This window comes from Diadema antillarum, unplaced genomic scaffold, assembly GCF_040938485.1.
Source record: "Diadema antillarum isolate AM-2024a unplaced genomic scaffold, OU_Dant_1.0 seq00001208_RagTag, whole genome shotgun sequence".
In the NCBI taxonomy this organism is placed as follows: Eukaryota; Metazoa; Echinodermata; class Echinoidea; order Diadematoida; family Diadematidae; genus Diadema; species Diadema antillarum.
Window position 1 is genome coordinate 370,811 of NW_027272001.1, and position 18,732 is coordinate 389,542.

The 18,732-nt window shown below is 38.9% G+C and overlaps 1 protein-coding gene across 1 annotated transcript; it reads right to left on the reverse strand.

The window, feature by feature from the left end:
• Positions 1 to 4,530: 4,530 nt before the first annotated feature.
• Positions 4,531 to 17,476, reverse strand: LOC139744768 (beta carbonic anhydrase 1-like). Its single transcript, XM_071655189.1, has 5 exons — positions 17,165 to 17,476; positions 12,731 to 12,969; positions 6,546 to 6,788; positions 5,594 to 5,845; positions 4,531 to 4,743 (listed from the first exon to the last, which is right to left on the reverse strand). The coding sequence occupies exons 2-5, from the start codon at positions 12,836 to 12,838 to the stop codon at positions 4,531 to 4,533; spliced, it is 816 nt and encodes a 271-aa protein (XP_071511290.1). The 5' UTR covers positions 12,839 to 12,969; positions 17,165 to 17,476.
• Between the last annotated feature and the right edge of the window lie 1,256 nt (positions 17,477 to 18,732).

The window sequence follows — 18,732 nt, forward strand, 5'->3', positions numbered from 1 at the left end:
TTGCATAAACAGTACAATACCAGCTTTTCCACGACACTTTATAAACAAAGTCAGAACATCTTCTTTTTTTGTCATTTCCTGGTGCTAATAGCATGGAATGGCTTTAGTTGGGGACAACAGCAACTTGACATAATGGAGACATAAGACATTACTGTTTGACTTCCGATTTGTATGATTTGTCCTGAATGTAAAATGGCAGTTATTAACATTTCTCGGCAAGCCACAGTACTGCATTGTTATCCAACATGGAAAAAGTGTATCCACAAAACACAGAGATACAAATTAGATTTCAATTTACTCATAAAAATCTAGATGACTTCTACATTACAGCCAGTGTAGACTCTGCCCATGAAACTGTAAATCTGATCTACATGCAAAAAACAAACAAAAAACAAAACACAAACACAGAACTTCAGCCATGAAAAAAAAAAATCCAGATCTAGAAGTTTCTTGTCACTGGGCATGGTGTTGTACTTAGTCTAGGAAAACATGCCCACAAGCATTTATCGCATGCCACATTTTCCAATAAGACATACGCATGCATGCAATCACAGATTACTCCTGTACTGTGCAAGATCACATTACAATTATGTGACAAACTTAGACATGACATGTATGTTATTCTCACTGAGTGGCTACAAAGTGAACAGTGCTTGTCCATCACAAGAGCAAGGACTAATAAAGTTTCTATTCATTTGTACTTCAGTGCAACCGTGTCTTCCTAGGACTAAATTCCATTACAGTTGAACCACTGTATTTGGAATTTTAAAGATATGGATGCAAATAAAACCATATGTACAAAACTTGTAGTCGCAAAGATACAGAGATTTTACAGCAGTTTCACCCCCAAAAAAGAGAATCAGCTTGGTTGACAGTAAGATGACTGAATGTACAGCGTATCTGAAACCAATCACATCCATCTACAATGTAAGTCATAAAGATGGATTCACTATCTTGGCTTGGAGTGTTCAGTTATTTCCCAGAGCTCACAACCAGCAAAACACACTCAACTCACAAACAATACCACACACGTCTACAATATAAAGATCTGTGTACAGTCGTTGGAAAGGGGGCACTCATGAGGTCATAGAAAAATGCAAACCATGAAGCTGACTGAGTATTTGATACAGTATGCCAATCCTATAAATCACAATTCCTCACACGTACTTCAGACAGCATTTTCACATTACCACTAGTACTTGGCTGCAATTACTGGAAAGAGCAAGATTACTGTTCCTAATTTTGGGGAAGACACTTATTGACTACATTTTCAATACAGCGTGAACAAGTGCAAAAACAAAACAAAACAAAACAAAACAAACAAAACAAAAAAAACACACAGAACAATAAGTCACAGCCATTGACATGTTAATACTATGAAGCAGGAAGCGATTGGCAGATAATCCTGAGATAAAACCTAGTTAGAGCCTCTTGTTTTATTTGTCATGGATGAATTTTAAGACAGTACACTGTCCATCATGATGCACCAAGAGCATACATGATTATACAATCACTGGAGACATCGTTTATTTGTATACATACACTGGCACTAATATGAAAACATCATCATGAATATTCATACATTCAGTATGAATTCATATTGGGACAGCCTCATTATTCAATTGAAGTTATTCAATATCGTATCTAATCTCAATATTTCAACACAAATCTTTGTAGCTGCATAAGCCTTGGGCTACTGGTGCTCAAAATATAACCATAGGACACATGTAATGTTTTATTGCTGTGCGAACATGCTGCAATCCCTCAAGTCCTGCACAGAGTCCATGCTTTCTATGAGTAATGCTACGGGGTTTTTCACATAATTGCAAAATTTACTGGCCACAACTGAGGTGAAATGCACACATTCATTGTGTATCAATACACAATACCATAAAGAATTTCATGGCTTGCTGTTTGTTTGTTAATATATACTACACTGTCTGGAAAAACATTAAAAAATATGAAATGCACACATTCATCGTGTATCAATACACAATACCATAAAGAATTTTATGACTTGTTTGTTTGTTTGTTAATATACATGTATACCACAATGGAAAAACATTAAAAAATACACCTGACAAATGACAGGAGGGTAATACGGGGAGTGTAATCCTTTTGTTATACAGTGGACTCCCGCAATAACGAAGTCGTCGGGATATAATTGTTATAACTGAACAAATAACCAATGAAAATACATAAAGTGGAAAATGTTGCAGCCTGAACTTTTACTTCATTGTAACCTGAACTTTTACTTTGTTGTAACCAGAATTTCGTTATATCTGTGTTCGTTATAACAGGAGTGCACTGTGTTTCCATCAGGAGGTGTGTGGCAACATATATTTGCATATAACCACTATAAGGATTTTAATACATCAATCAAATAATATATAACCTTTGACAGGTGATATCAGGTAGATATATCAATCTCTCTTATCTGCTGGTATGTGCCTCCAAACAAGTTTAAGATAATTGCTTCTGCTCTCCACAGATGGTAAAAATAGAACTTTCTTTTTTCTTTCTTTCTTTTTGCAAAAATAAACATTCACTTATGCGGTAGATCTACATAAAGTGTAAACAGAATGGAACAGAATGGTAACGAGCAAAGTCCAATATACATGGACGATATGTAAAATATTACTTTGCAATGATATACACATATAATCTATGTCATGTTATAACATTTCCATGACATACTTTGTAAAAAAATAAGCCCTATGCACATTTTTGCCAAGTTCTTATCACACATGGTATTGTGGGCATATCCACTCGCATTGAGTAGCACAACTTACACACACTCGCATTCTGTCAGTCATAACAAGGTTTAATATGCATATGAAATGACTATTGTTGGGGGGAAAAGAAGAATCTCTCTGAGGTAGAGAAGTTACTGTTTTGGAATGACAGGAAATTCGAATTTTCTCTTGTTTATTGTGCAGTATATACTTCCAAGGTTCATGTAAATACTCAACAAAGAGCTCTTTGACATGTATCCACACTAATGAGTCAACAACACTCACTGTACTATCACACAATGGATGCAACGATGCTATCATTGATAATCTCGCATAGAGGTTTATAAAAATAAAAGAATATTTCAAGAATGGGTGAAATAAGTTACATTTCATGCACAAAACAAACAATGTAAAATGGGATGCATGAGGTAGCTGACCAACACTCAAGTGGTCATTCCCTTCTCACAATCCGTCCAGTTATGGAACTGTCCCAAATTGTCTCAAAACTATAGTAGTTCTCAGACAATTTGGGACAGTTCGATAACTGGACAGATTGATAATTACCTTTGTTGGTGATAATTACCTTAATATTTGTCAGTGGTAATAATTACCTTTGTTGCACTGCATTCATAGATTACAAATATTTTCCTGGCTTACACTTCTCTACTACAGCTTTCTCGAGTGTCTGGACTTGCGACAACCATTCTTGCACAGTAAAAAATTAGTTGCCTTTCTGGATGAAAGTGACCATGGTCAGAACTGTTTTTATTCATTTTTCTCTCACTTGCAGTGCTCTTGACTTAATACAAATAATACCATCACATTGAAACAAGAAATGGGTACTCCTGGGGGGTATTTCATCAACGCTTGTGGCGCTGACCAATTTCAGCAAAATCCTTGGTTTTGATTGGCTGAGATGCTCTGGTCACTGACTGTTACTATGGTGATTCAAGTTGTCAGTGCCAACAAACGTTGATGAAACACCCCCCAGGTGTGTTTACAATATACGTCTCCCACTACAAGCTGCCGTACTTGTAGAGGACTACTCCAGCACACGAAAAACATAATGCCTCCGGTGACACTGTGGCAGAGGCATAAAAAGTGATTTTGAGACAATTCCACTATTTCCCACCAGATAGACTACCAACTTCCCTCTTTTCTCCCAATAATGTTACACGAAACCAAGATTTATGCCATTATTCCAGGGCCCTGCGGTATAAAACTTTCAAATGAAACACAAGTCCAAGAAATCAAACCCACATCTTTATGTTCAATTTGAAATCCATTGCATTGAGAGCAGTTTGATTTCAAACACAGTATCTAGAGTTGAAGATGACTTTATCCCTTCATATCAGATCAAACGTAAAGTACTGTATACGTCAAATATTTTGCATGCCTTTATTTTTGCAAATTTTGCGCGTCAGGTGCTATTTGCGAATTTATCTATACATGAAAATATTGACTCTGATCCCGACATGAATGAGACGTGCACGCATACATTTCTGCATTCAGTACTGTACTCTACAATCGCGAGTTTTTAAACTCGCAAAATTGTCGGGAAGTCTCGAAAAATTAGACTCACTAAATATAAGGCGTATACAGTAGTTAGTGACTCTCAACTGCCTACCTGACTTTAACGAAGTGCTTCAGAGTAAGAAACATAACATGTTTCATCCAAACAATTTGTATGCGACATGATTTATATTTGATCTTACATTAGGTTTGATTTTCGACTTATGTTCTATCGCCAGTCGAGTTTTGCGTAATAGGCCCCCAGAGTGTGACCTGGACTGTGCTAACTGTCCTTGAGAACGGAGATATAGTGCGAGAGGCTGTTGATGTCAGCCGTGGGTAGGAGAACAAAGCGGCGTTCCGCCCGGTTAAAGACGAACATGTCGCCGTTGAGGAGGTTGTAGTAGGTGGCGTGCAGCCGGATCTGCCCGGTCTCCAGGCGGGTGCGGATGAAGTCATAGGATTGCAGGTGCTCCAGCTGCTGCAGGACATTAATCTGGGCAAGTGACATGGAAAATCGAGAACAAACTTGTTTCAGGTGCTGCTGTATTCAAAAGATGTCATCAAAACACAATGCCCATCTTTTTCAAAGAGCTCAACAAAAATACATGTGCCCAGTGTATGTTACAGCAAATTCTAAGAAAAACATAAATCAGTTAGCTCATGGTGGGTGTACACAGGATAAAGTGATCAACCAACTACGTAATTTTATGTCATGTCTTTGGAAAAACTCTATCGAATGTTGAGGTACTGTGTAAACAGGCATATTCTTGCAAATGTTTATAATATGGTTTTGGTGACCTTTAACCCTGCATGGGACGGACCAATGAGGGCAGTACCGTCACAACCTGTAAGTGTCTGCCTACTTCTGGTACACTGTCATACAGTCAAATATGTAGCAAGAACCATTTACTAATATACTGGTAGCTTCTACAGCTCCCATGAGCAGAGCACCCTGAATTCACCATTTTGCATATTGAAGCCAGAGCATTACAGGAGCTTCCCCTCACCCCCCCCCCCAAAAAAAAAGTCAAAGCAATATGCCACTTGATGTTGTCATGCTTCATTTCTACTGAAAATATAAATGACACCCCCAAGAAATAATAGCCTTTAAACCTTTATGGCATGCATAAAGAAATAGCTTCAATTTGATCAAGATCTTAATTACATATACCAGTAATATAAAATACGTATGAACAAATCATTTGTTTTTGGAAACTTCAGTACTCTCTATGAACAAAACATTAATAATATTATTCCTTTAATGGTAATTTACAATACCATTAACATCCCAACCATGACACCTCTTTATGGATTTACATTTTCCACTGTAGTGTATCACATACCTGAGCTAATCTGTCTGTGTTGCTGACTTTTCCATCATTTTCAATGACAGCCGATATCGGGGCGCCTTTCTTCCCGCCCCCTTCGAACTCTATCGCCTCGTCGGGGCGCTCCATGTGTCTGTGGTACTTGTCAAGGGAAGTGGAGCCGTGTGTGTGCAGCCAGTTGTTCACCAGGTCCAGGGAGTGCTGGGACCCAGAGCCGGGGCTACCAGTGGGCTTGGCCACATGGAGGTGTTTGAGAGCTTCAGCTGCCTGAAGATTAAAATTTAAAGTGAAAATCCACTCAATATCAGAGTACTTGGTAGTGAATATCTTATTTACTAGCGAAGCAATACTTGCCCTTCAACTTTTCCTTCGTCGAGGATAGCTTAGTGTTCGGCTTCACTTTCGCAAATCTTTCTGTTTTTCTGACATCTTTTACGAGTTGAGAAATAATGACTGCACTGATCGTAAATTCAAAGCAACATGTTAAGATTCACAAGTTTATTTTCTACCGGTGCTCACGTAACGAACATTCGGTAACAAAAGAGGGAGGAGGCAGTGAGAGTGCCACTTATATACAAATTGTAGGCTCCTGGCAGGGTTTCCTGACTTGTAATACAGGGGCTTAAAGGAAAAATGTGTGATATTTATCGGTGGCTATTTGCGTTGAGGGTAACAAATAGCAATTGTGAATTTAGGATAGGTGAGTATGGCAAGGCGCAGTAAATCATCACATCAAGTCTTAGAAGGCTGTGATAAACAAAATAGTGATTACTGATGAGTCATTACATGCAATGCATGTGAGGTAACAATTTCTGTAGTTTTCAGTCACACCATCTTGCCATTACCGGTACATACAAAGGGCGGTCTGATCTTGTGGATTAGCAAACGTAGACTTCAGAGACTCCAACCAACTAACTAGTCAGACTGCAGACATTCTTGGACCTATTTTTTGATCACATGAACTCACCTTGCAATCTGCATGGCCGCACACAATAATCTCAGGAACGGCCATCTTTTGTACAGCCAACTGCAGCCCTGCCATCTCCCCACTGGGGCAGGCCCTGCCCCCCTCAGGTGTCGGGCTGCAAGTGCAGGAGTGGGGCACAAAGTTTCCCGGGTTACGGACGATGAAGAGCTCTCCGATCTCGGCCTTGAAGAGACGTGAGGGCAGCAGACGCCCGTCCATGCATGTGACCAGTACTGCCAGAGGCTACAACAGCGATAGGAAGGATGGGGAAAAAACAACAACAATAATTTACTCTTGTTTTAAGAGCTCTGCAAAGATTTGACTGTTCAAATTTTATGCTCTTACGCCTGAGCTGCAGTGTGCTTTAAAGGTGGCATAGTTCCCTCTAAAATCATAATGTAACAGCTCATGTACCATCCAAAGTCTGGACGAAATAAAGTGTAGCATTGCAATTTGAACAAAAACATGACAGTCCTGTATTTTAATATACAACCTGCTTTACACCCAAAACATTTAACCTGTTCCTTTGCATTATGGGAACCTGGTATGCCCATGATCATGATGTCAATTCATATATTGGGAACCTCGTATCATACCAGGTTCCATGACTGTAGACAAGAGTATCTGCATTTGAAATATTAGAATTTGTTTTATCAATATCTGTTGCTTTTCTGTAGGATCTGTTCTGTTTTTCTTTATCAATGTCATTTTGTCCTGTTTTTATGTATACATAAAAACTGTGTGAATCTTTGTTTTCGAACATAGCAATGCCATTGTTTTGCCATAAAACTTGTATGAAGATATGACATTGTAATCATTTTGTCCTGTTTTTATGCATACATAAAAACTGTGTGAATCTTTGTTTTCGAACATAGCAATGCCATTGTTTTGCCATAAAACTTGCATGATATCACTGGATTTTGACTTTCACAGACCCCGTCTGGGTGGCTTATAGTGTATAACAGAAGAGTTTGCATGCCCATCAGCACACGCTCTATCAAAAAGAATCATATCTTGTTTGGGGGCATTGAAGGCTCTCACCGAATTGAAGGAGGAACGGGTTAAATATATTTCCTGTTACTGAAGTTCTGTTTACAAAGCCAAATCGTGTCTGTGTGTATCCATACATATACATGAATGGAAATCAAATCACTAGAATGACTTGGAAAACTGCCTACCCTTCTTTCAACTAATCATCAGGGGTTCAATGTACTCTGATGTCTATGCCAAATGAGAGAAGAACATGTGCTGTCTCACTTATATAAAAATTTCCCTTGAGAGCAACCCTTGCTACACAAGAACACACACAGACACACACACACGCACACACACAGAAACATATCCTCTGGGACATACTCAGTATCACTACCTATAGACCTGTTCAGTTTGGGCACTGGGTTTTTTCTTTTTGTGTGTGTGTTGTTGTCTATCTAGATGTCAGCCACAACTGAGTGGCTTCCATATGCCCAACAATAGTTGATTTATGTACTGACATAGCAATGTCACTGACTTATTGCATAAACCACTGAATAATCTTTTCTTGTTATTTTGGAATCCCCTTAGTTACAGCTGACAGAAGTTATGGTGTTTGAAACCAAACAGGCTTATACTGATGACTGCACAACAAGGGGTCAATAGAGTATAGACTAATCCCGCGAAATAAGTTCACACATGTATTCACATACATTGTATAATTGTAGTTAGTACTTATCTCACTACATGTATACCACATCCTAGGTACCTCTTTCCTGTCCCAGTATGCAATCTTGTTGCTGTTTTTACTACACCTATGCAGCATATGTGCAGGAGCGATCAGGGTCGATCTACCTCGATTGGCAGTGGTCCAGCTTCCTACAGATTTTGTACATGATATCTTTTTACATGTCAAAAATTGTCGTGTAGGAAACCGGATCAATGCTGATCAGGGTAGATTGGCCCAGACTGCCCCCGACCGCCCCTGATCGCCCTTGCCGAGCGAGCCCGACCAGGCCTAAATGTGTTGGTCGGGCTTAATCGGTTGATCTGATCTACAGTGGGAACCCATCTTAAATGGATGCTTCCTTTTCAGAAATTCAAGTCACACCAGAAGTATCATTTACATGTATAATGAGCGAAATGCCAAGTTGATTAAACTTACTCTGATTTTTTTTTTCATTATCTCTCCCAATGTTCTATTGACCAAAATACAAACTTGAACATGTTCACAATAATTCACAGATCTTAAATAAATTTATGTAAATCTACAAGCATTCAGAATTTCTTCGCTCTCTCTAAAACTTTAGCTACTCATTATATTTCAAAAATATTTTCACTTCTCTTCATTCATGATGGCATACGAAAATTTATACTAAACATTTTTGTGCTGCAGTTGTTATGGCTCTGTGGATAAAGTCTTGGATTCTCAATTGTGAGGTACCTGGTTCAAGCCAAAAGCAGCAGCTTTACCCCTAGGCTAGGCAATTTGTTTATATCACTGTGTCATCCCTCAGAAGGGATTTAATGGTGTTGGTCCCATAATACGTACTGTATTCATTTTTGCGTATTTCACGCTACGCTACTTCTGGCTAGCGCAAATTCTGAAACCCTCAAAAATATCTCCACAATTTTCTCTACACATAGTGAATGGGTTGACAATTGCGCAGTGCGAATTCAACAACCCATGTTTTTGATTACTCAGTGCAAAATATTAATAACGCGAAAACATCGACGTTTACAGTAGCTTGCATTTACGGCACATACCAGTGCTTCCAAGTGAAAGAAATCCAGACACTTAAACACACACACACATGTACAACATACACTTTCAGTACTGTTACTTGTACATCCTCACAAAATGAAACTGCCTTGCACATACAATGCAGCATGTGAATTTCACTGTTACTATTACAAGTCAAGCGTATCATTGACAGCTGTATGGAGTGTAACAGTGCATCACACAGAGATGAGTCTCTATTCCATCTTGGCTGTATGACCAAGCCTAATCTGCCACAATGAGAATTTTACTCTTGCAAAGTTTGTATTTCGTTTGGGCACCCGCATGACTTATTTCTTGTTAGCCTTCATTAAGCAAGCAGAAAAGCTCTCTGTTGCATTGTGCATACAGAGTGTATCTAAGCTTTTTATCATCAGATCAAGAAATACGCAACTACGCCTGAATTTATTCTTTCTTTTTAAACTAAGGTGTCAAGTCATAGCGCAAATGAAAGAAACCAGTGTCCTTTGCAGAATTTTATGCACCACATTCACACTTTCTGCACGGTGCTCCTACCACAAATTGGAACATTCTATGATTTCTGATTGTTTGATGTACATAATGTGCCCTGTCGTAATTAATATACTTATAATGACCTGTCTAACTCATAGGGGCTGTAAAATCAATGGAATTGTTGGACTACTGGAATGAAACAAAATCCCAACCCCTAATTTAAACCTCTGACTGAAAAATAGGGATGATTTGGCTCAACAAAAGTAGGCAAGAAAGAGTAGTTTCCATATGAGTGTGTGGTAAAAAAAAATAAAAAAATAGGAAACTCCTATATTAAAACAAGACATGGGAATGGTCAAAACTCAGATTCTTTCCCCAAAATTCAGAATGGTTGGGAGATCTGAAAATCCCTGGAGATTCATTGTGGTTCAAATGGCAATAATCTGACTCTGTTGCCATGAAATGCAAATTCATCATTAAATAGTATGATGATTTATAATTTCCATGTGAGTGACATCAATACAAAAAAAAATCTTGAACCAGAAAAGCTCCTAGAGAGCGCAGACTTTTGCCAAGCAGTTCATTTCCACCCATACATGCATGCTGAAAATCACCTGGTATCTCAATTGATGTAGAAATCCTTTGTTTACGTCATCAGCTTCCAGCTACGCTGCGCCTCGCCTGAGCACAGCACGCGCTTTAGAGCGTGTCGGAGCGTGTGACATGCAAACTTCAAATACGCGCAGCTTGAACTGCCACGTTCATTGACCTTATCTGCCAAAAGATGAAAAATCCATAAATTCCTTGATCACTACCAAAATTCAATCATCTCTTTCTGGTGTCATTATCAATGTTTACTGCAAGTTTTATTCAAATACATTCACAACTTTATGAGTTAATTTGCACACAGATAAACAAACAAACCAACTCCAATGAAAAAACCCAACTTCTTTCCTTGGCAGAGGTAAATATCTTTTAGAGACTGAAGAAAAGATTAATGTTACAATATCTTTACATTAATTACAGTATATCTGATATGTGCAACTCTTTCTTGGGATGCTAATGGGTCTCAAGTTTCCTGAAATGTTGGCTTTCACAATCAAAGAAACTTGATCTAAACCTGAAAGCCCATGCAGATTATGGAGAGCATAAACTGTGAGCCTCCAGGTCCCATATTATATGATGGTACCTGTAGGCATTGCACAGTAGACTATACTTTTTTTCCCCAGTATAAATACCAGTAAGTATCTGCAACTCTTGTCGGATATTGTCTGCTGGAAGCTACAGGGTGAAGTGAAAAACTCAGACTTTTCCTTGGAAACACAACCAGGGCTGATGTCAATTGCACAGCCAAAACAGTAAAACAAATAAACAAACAAACATGTTCCAAGCATACATTTCTGTCCTTTGATATGCTTTGAACTGAAGTGAAATGTTTAGCAATAACATTTACAACACAATTTATCTGTATAGGGCCTTTCTCTTAATCTACATGATTTCTCAAAGAATCTATCTTGTGCAATGTTATGAAACACTGTTAAAGAACAACATAATAATAGACCAGCCAACCAATGTCATTGGCTACTTTACTTGTGACTGTCACCTTTTAACAGCCAAAGAGCCAGTCCACACCATGTTCAAGTTGCATCTCAGGAATGAAGTGAAAGGGGGGTGAACAGAATGGCGAGGGTTTCAAGTGGACCAACAATAAGAAAGCTACAGAATTGTACAATGTAGATGTCTACGGCTAAGTTTTTTAAGTTTTTTTTTTTGAAGTCCCTTTCCTTCAATTTACATATTGGATCTGTAAACATTTTTTATCTCTAATTGACAGTACTTACAAAGTAATCTATTAAAGGTCCAGTTTACCTTTGGGAGCAGGGATTTAAACAAAAATGTTCAAGATATCAAATTTGATGGATATGTGTAGGTCTGTTGTATCACAAAACATCCTACCATGTGATTTTCACAATAAAGCCTAAAATATAAGGAGCCAATCAGTGTTTTTCTCAATAAACCATAACGGTACACGGTTTAGTCTGGAAACATTTTTATTATAACTATTGTTCACATTTTGTGTATTTAACAACACTCAACATTGATTATATGGATTCAAATTTTTACAGTGGTTGTTTCTATCCCTAACTCACATTTTAGAACTATTTTAAAGCACTAATGCTGGGTTTTTGTTTCATCTGCAAATGGTAAATTATGCCTTTAACCCTTACTGCACTTTGTTTGCTGACTGGCACAAATGTCTGGAAACTAATTAAGTGGTGATGAATGCAGATTACCTATTAAATTCCCATGATCTCTATTGTGTCACAATGGCCTTTCTGTTGGACTGAGGCACATTGCTACACTCGAGTGGACTTGCTAACTGTACAAAGTTCTGGTACAGGTTTGGATGGAGTTATGAGTACTGAATGCTGTTGAAAAGGCTTGGCAAGTTAAAAACTATATTAAAGTGCCAAGCCACCGCAAATTAAAAGGGTCAGAGCTGACTTCCAAAGACAGCACAGGATTACACTTTATGGTCACTGCAAACAATTTTCATTTAAAGAGAAATGAGTATTTTGCAAGGAAAGCATCATGTTTTCTCTCATTCCAGCCTTATAAAAAATAGATTCATACCTGTATGTAAATCACAAATATTTCCATCACATCTAAAGTCACAAAAAACCTTCAGACAAAATGTAGGCATTTTACCCTGTATGATGTTAATATTCAACTTGTCAAATTTTTTAATGCTTGCAATTACCATGGCCATGACAGTGGGTAGGAAACGGCAAACCAGGTGAATACAAGCACATCATGCCCCTAAAAAGTCAATTGTGACATAATAACTAGCCACCAACCTCTATATGAAACAACCCCTCCCCCGCACCTCCCAAAAAGATGACAAGTTAACTAGTATCATCACTTTATATCTTTACTCTTGTTTTGAAATTCTTAGTCAACCCAAGCAAGAGCTACTTACAGGTTTTGACTGGAAGATGTTTCTCCTCTGAATCAACATCTGCTGACAGATGGGCTGCCTCCCAACTTGGAGGAGTCTTCGTAGAGCAAGCATCCCTCCCTGCTGCATCTTGCAAACGTCAGAAACGCAGTCGGCGACCGAGTGATGTAAGGTTGGAATGAGTCTGCACCGTCAACGCCCACTTACAGTAGCTGAACTCGCTGTGTATCTCTCAAAACTCTTTCAGCTGATCCAAAGTTCTGCATTCCAACATCAAGAAGTTACAAAATAACAATAAAAAAATTTAAAAGCAACAAACTCTTCAGAAAAGGAAATATGAATTCATACAGCATCTGTCTCCATCTGGTTAACAAGAATGGAATTTTGTCCTGACACACGACACTTCCTCAAAATCTTTCTCATTACATAACACTACAGCTGATGGACACATTTGTATGTCATCTTACAGTGACATAACTTTTTGTTTTAAACATGACTTTTTAAAACAGAAAAATTCAAATCTTAAAGGGATGGTACGGTTTTGGTTGACATGGGAATTCAGGTTTTAATGTTTTATACTAGATAATAAGAAACCCCAAGACCATACAATTCTAAGAGGAATTAAAAGTTTATTTCATCAAATTGGTAATGGCTGAGATATCAACAAAGAAAGTAAACAAAATGGTCCTAATAAAAGGTGGGTCTTACCTGTTTTATTAAGACCACTTTGCTTTTGGATACCTCAGTCATTTCAAGACCAAGTTTTATCACATACATTTTGAATTCCTCTTAGAATTTTGTGCTCTTTGGTATAAGTAGTGGTGGGCTTATAAATGGGTGATGTTTCAAAATCCTTAGGGTCCCTGCTTATTTGAAGCAGCTTATCATACTGAGCATTTTGACACCTTTCATTAAGAAATCGGTTGAAAAATGAGATGGAGTCGGCCAAAGAACTAATTTGGGGGTGGGGGCCAAAATTACTGTTGTGCGTCGGTCAAAATATAATGAAAAATAATAAATTCACAATCCAAAGGAGTATGAAGATGATTTAAGTGTCCAGATATATGTTTTTGAGGACAAGGAATTGATTGCAAATGTCAGAAACCCTCAATATACTACAGAAAGCATTCAAATTCTCAAATTTTGCTTTTTTTGGGGGGGGGGGTGGGTGGGGCTAAGTTTCGGCCCATCTCCATTATTCCAGTCACCTAACATGCACCTAACATCTTCCAATTGTTGTCACAGATTTAAAATTTGATGATAATGGGTAAACAACAGTAGAATTGAGGTCAAGAAACTGATTGCAAATGTGTTTTGAAGCCGTAATCTGCTGTAGCATTCAAATTTTCTTTTTTAGCGGGGGGGGGGGTTAGTGGTGGGGTAGACTAAGTTTCATTGTATTTTCTGTCCATAAATGACCCATCTCAAATGTGTAGACTGCAGATTATGATCACAAGTTGCAAAGAAAATAATTCAACATTACTTTCCCTGATAATATCAAAGGGAGAGTGGACATCCCTTGTTAACTTCAGCAGAGTTTCAGCAGTGGACTATCTTTCCGTCTTCATCCTCTATCACATGACAACATGAAAGAAGGCAGAACATCACAAGGTTGTAGGTTGAACAACTACACAGGCTTTCAGAAGCTGATAACAGATTCTGTTTCAAAGAATCTCCACAATGAAGAATCTGTTGCAGTAACCAAATTCTGTGGACTTGGTTTCCCTACAATGTATGCCACTATTTCTCAACATGGAGAAGGCAACTCATGTAGAACCTGTTCAAATTCTTCCACTTCTTCACAGAGATCTAGCAGCTCAGAAAGTGAATACTCTCACAGGGTTACATGTGATCTTCTAGTTATTTCAACCAGAAGAACCAACATTAGCTGTTGAGAAACATCTCCTACTTTACACTCCCAGTACTGTACTGTACAAATGCTGTGGCTGTGTTGCATTGCAACAAGGTCGCGAATATAGATTTGGGGCACAATTTGATCTTACACCGCATGTAACATCTCTCGATACTCTACATGATGAGGAGCTTGAAGGTCTACAAACTAACAATTTGGATTGCGAGAGAGATCTTGCAAAGTTTGACAAGCTGGCAGCAAGATCCGCATCCTGCTCATGTATTCAAACTGGAGTGTCATACAGAAGGCACACTTTTCAATCTAGGGGATTTCCAAGCATGATCTCACTTCTACAAACTTAACTAGATTTCAGTAACAGACCTGGAAATCGTCTGACTCTCATTCCTACAATACTTCAGAGTCAGCCACAATCCGTGCATTGCCAGACATGCCCATGAAAGAGGATATGCAACTGATTCTGAATATCGCCAAGGTTCAACAAGCACCTTCAAAGTCGAAGTTGCAAGTGATGCTGCTGAACCAGATATTGCGGTCAATGAATTGAACCTTGTGCCATTATTTGGGATGTTAATAATGTCAGACAGTGGTACCTCAGCATATGCAAAAATGACAATGGAAAGGGCACATACATACACGTGTGGTAGACCTACATCTTGAAAGTGTTGTGATCCTGATAATCGGTTAAGTTGGAGATACCCAAAGCGACATGACACACAGACTGTAAATGTCCAGCAAATTATACCTGTTGCATGGGAACATGGAACCTCGAAAGTGTACCAAGATATTTGTGGTTCACAATTACCACACAATAACTTTGTTGATTCCCTGTTCCAATCATTCTATCGAGTAGAGAGGAGAATAATCACATCATTATGGCAAGCAGAGATATGCAAGTTTGTTAATGAATGGAACTTAAATGCAGTATTTTTTAATACCAGTATGAGGTGTCTTAGTGTAACTGTTGCACTTGTGAAAGCAGTGTTTTAAAAGATTTTTTCATTTTTCAAAATTTGGATAGCTTGAAAGAGCATAAGGTACCCTTCCTATATTTACTAGTGTTTCTATCATTTTCATCACATATACCTGTGACTACAAAATTTTGGAAGATGGCAAAGTGCATACTTTGGGTGACTGGAATACCAGAGATGGGCCAAAATTTAGCCCTATGCCCCCCCCCCCCAAAAAAAAAGAGCAAATTTGAGAATTTGAATGCTTTCTACAGTATATTAAGGGTTTTTGACATTTGCAATCAATTTCTTGACCTCAAAAACATATATCTGGATACTTAAATCAGCTTCATACTCCTTTGGATAGTGAATTTATAATTTTTTCACTATATTTTGACCGACGCGTGACAGTAATTTTGGGCCCCCCCCCCCCCAAATCACTTTTTTGGCCGACTCCATCTCATTTTTCGACCGATTTCTTAATGAAAGGTGTCAAAATGCTCAGTATGATAAGCTGCTTCAAATAAGCAGGGACCCTAAGGATTTCGAAACATGACCCTTTTTTACCCCCTGTATAGCCCACCACTAGTATAAGCTTCATATTTGTGGTTTATAATCATCAAGCAATCTAAAGTAAAAACTTGAATTCCTGTCTCTACCTAAACTAGGCCTGTACACTAACTGCGAAACACAGCCCGAACACTGAACCTGAAGCGTACAGCTCCCACAGAAATTATAACTGTATACAAGGAGCGCCCCGGAGTTAGGCCTACACCATCCTTCTTAGCTGAAAAGTTGTCTAATGATGGAGCATTAGATATTATATTATGGTCTGAGCCGAGTGTAAATACAGTAACCAGAGGCACCAAGACGTACTTTGTGCAGACCCTAAAGTAAAAAAGACTGTGCCGTACTGCAGAATTAATTTGGTAGAATATGAAAGGGAATGGATGTTGTGCATAGAACTTTCAACAGCTCAACTGCTCTACAATTCTAGACATCAACATCAGCATCAGCATCAGCATCAGCATACGGAAGTAAGGTGGTCCTGTCGAGACTTTCGGGTTGTAACCTGTACATGATCCTACCTAACCTCGGCACGGGACGCTGTTACGGATTGGGGTTGCTGGTGCAGTTAGATCCGCACTAAAACTTGGTGTACGTGCGTGGTAGGTGAACGGACTTTACATTCTTCAAGAAAGAGATTGGTGTAGGGAGGACCAGTGCAGTGATTGATCCACAATCACTAGTAAAATCTTAAATCTTCAAGACATTTGTTTGGTGACCAATTTCTGACCTTCCCTGCCTTTGTGTAAAATAGAGTTTCTCACTCACACAAGTCACAGATATACTATAGACAAATGCCAGCATAGACATCCACCTTGGTGGAGGCTATCCAGATAACAGTAAATCCAACAGCACATCACATCATCATCATCATGTCACTCTGAGCAGCTTGTCTGAATGCTGACCACCACAGCACAGGCACATCTTTCACTTCAGTTTGGATTTTGGAAGTGCTCATCCATCACGCTAGAAACTTCTGTTTGTTGATAATAATGCTGTATAAGTGTATGTAATAAAACAGGAAGGATCTTTAATCTTACGTTTACGTCTCAGAGTCAACAAACTCACTTTCGAATATTACCCATCCGCCTCTCAGCAAATAAGAAATAAAGTTTCAGCGACCAGGTGGTCGACAATCTTCACCCTGCTTCAGCTCCGCAGCAGGGCGCGGTGATCGCGATGCACGTGAACGGCTGTAGATAGTGTAGAGGTGTAGAGAAGGAGCTGATGAGACTGGTAGATTAAAACGTATAATTCTGCGCGTAATAAAAAGGGGATTTACTGCTGGTATGAACAGAGAGAGCGTGCTACGGTTTTCGTTTTGCTGTGGTCGATCTTTTACCAGTTAACAGCGGTGTTCATCAGCAATGCAGCTAACAGCGCCCTGACAATAGGTCCATGCACGAATACCAAGCATCGCTAGTTTAGCTGTAGCTGCTTAGCGAGTACCGCACGTCGTCGTAGGCCGGCGGCCCCCCGAGCGTCGGGCGATGTGAGGTTGACTCGATCGTCTCGCTCCGCTGCTGCAGCTTGTTGGGAGCCGAGCTAGCTTGCTGGACTCGTTGGTGTGACAAGGTGTGAAACGTGGGGTCGCCCATGAATGGTGGATTTACGAAAAAAACGCAAAGCGCCCTCAGTCGATGGAGATCAGTAATAATGCGGTGTTGTCACCAATTAAAATTAGAGGGAAGATTTGGCAAATGTTCGATCAATCAAGGAGTAAGAAAAAGCCGAAAAAGCAATATTTACCACAAACTGTGGTATCTTTCATCTCAGTTTCCGCATGTGCGATTTCACTGTGTACTTACCGGTAGTTAATAGACCAGGCGGAGAAGAGGTTATGAGCGGGGTATATCTCCCCCCTGTCACACACAATTTAATTCAATTTTAACTAAATTTTCACACACGAAATAGCTATTTTTTTGTTTAGATATACGATGTGTAACTGAAATGATATGATTATGATATCAAAGGTGCACACTCTGGTGAAATATGGAGAATTTATTGAATGATAAAGTGAGAAACATTAATATAATTAGGACAATGTGAACAGCTAAACTGTTGTATTTCCGCATGTATTATGTCTTCCAGTGTGTTCAAGTTCAGGTTGATTTATTTCATCTCCAACTATAATAAGGGATCATACAAAAATGTTCGCGTATACAAAATGAAATCAGCACAACCGGCTGTGTGATGTGATTTAAGTATGGAGGTGGACAATCAGCAGGGGGGGGGGGGGGTCTCGGAGGGGTATCCCCCTTTTACGCGAGAGAGCTTCAGTGTACAGTATGTTATTTCGGTATTTTTAATTTCTATGACCTGATTCACACTTTTGGTGGAATTACTTAAGAAAAAAAAAGTCAATAAAAACGTAACAAAAGTTAGCATGAGGGATAATTCGAATGGCAACATCGTTATATAGATCTGCCTCGTCTTTCGTTCTGCATGTCTGTTTTCACCGTTGTATAACCGCCAGAGTGCATGGACGTGTGACCCTCAAGAATTCAGAATAGTGAAGCAATGATACCATAATAATTAATTGTACTCAATGATTCACAGACAGTGATTACCACCAATGTCATAATCATGATCGGGGGAACATTTGGCAAATTTTCGATCAATCAAAGAGTAAGAAA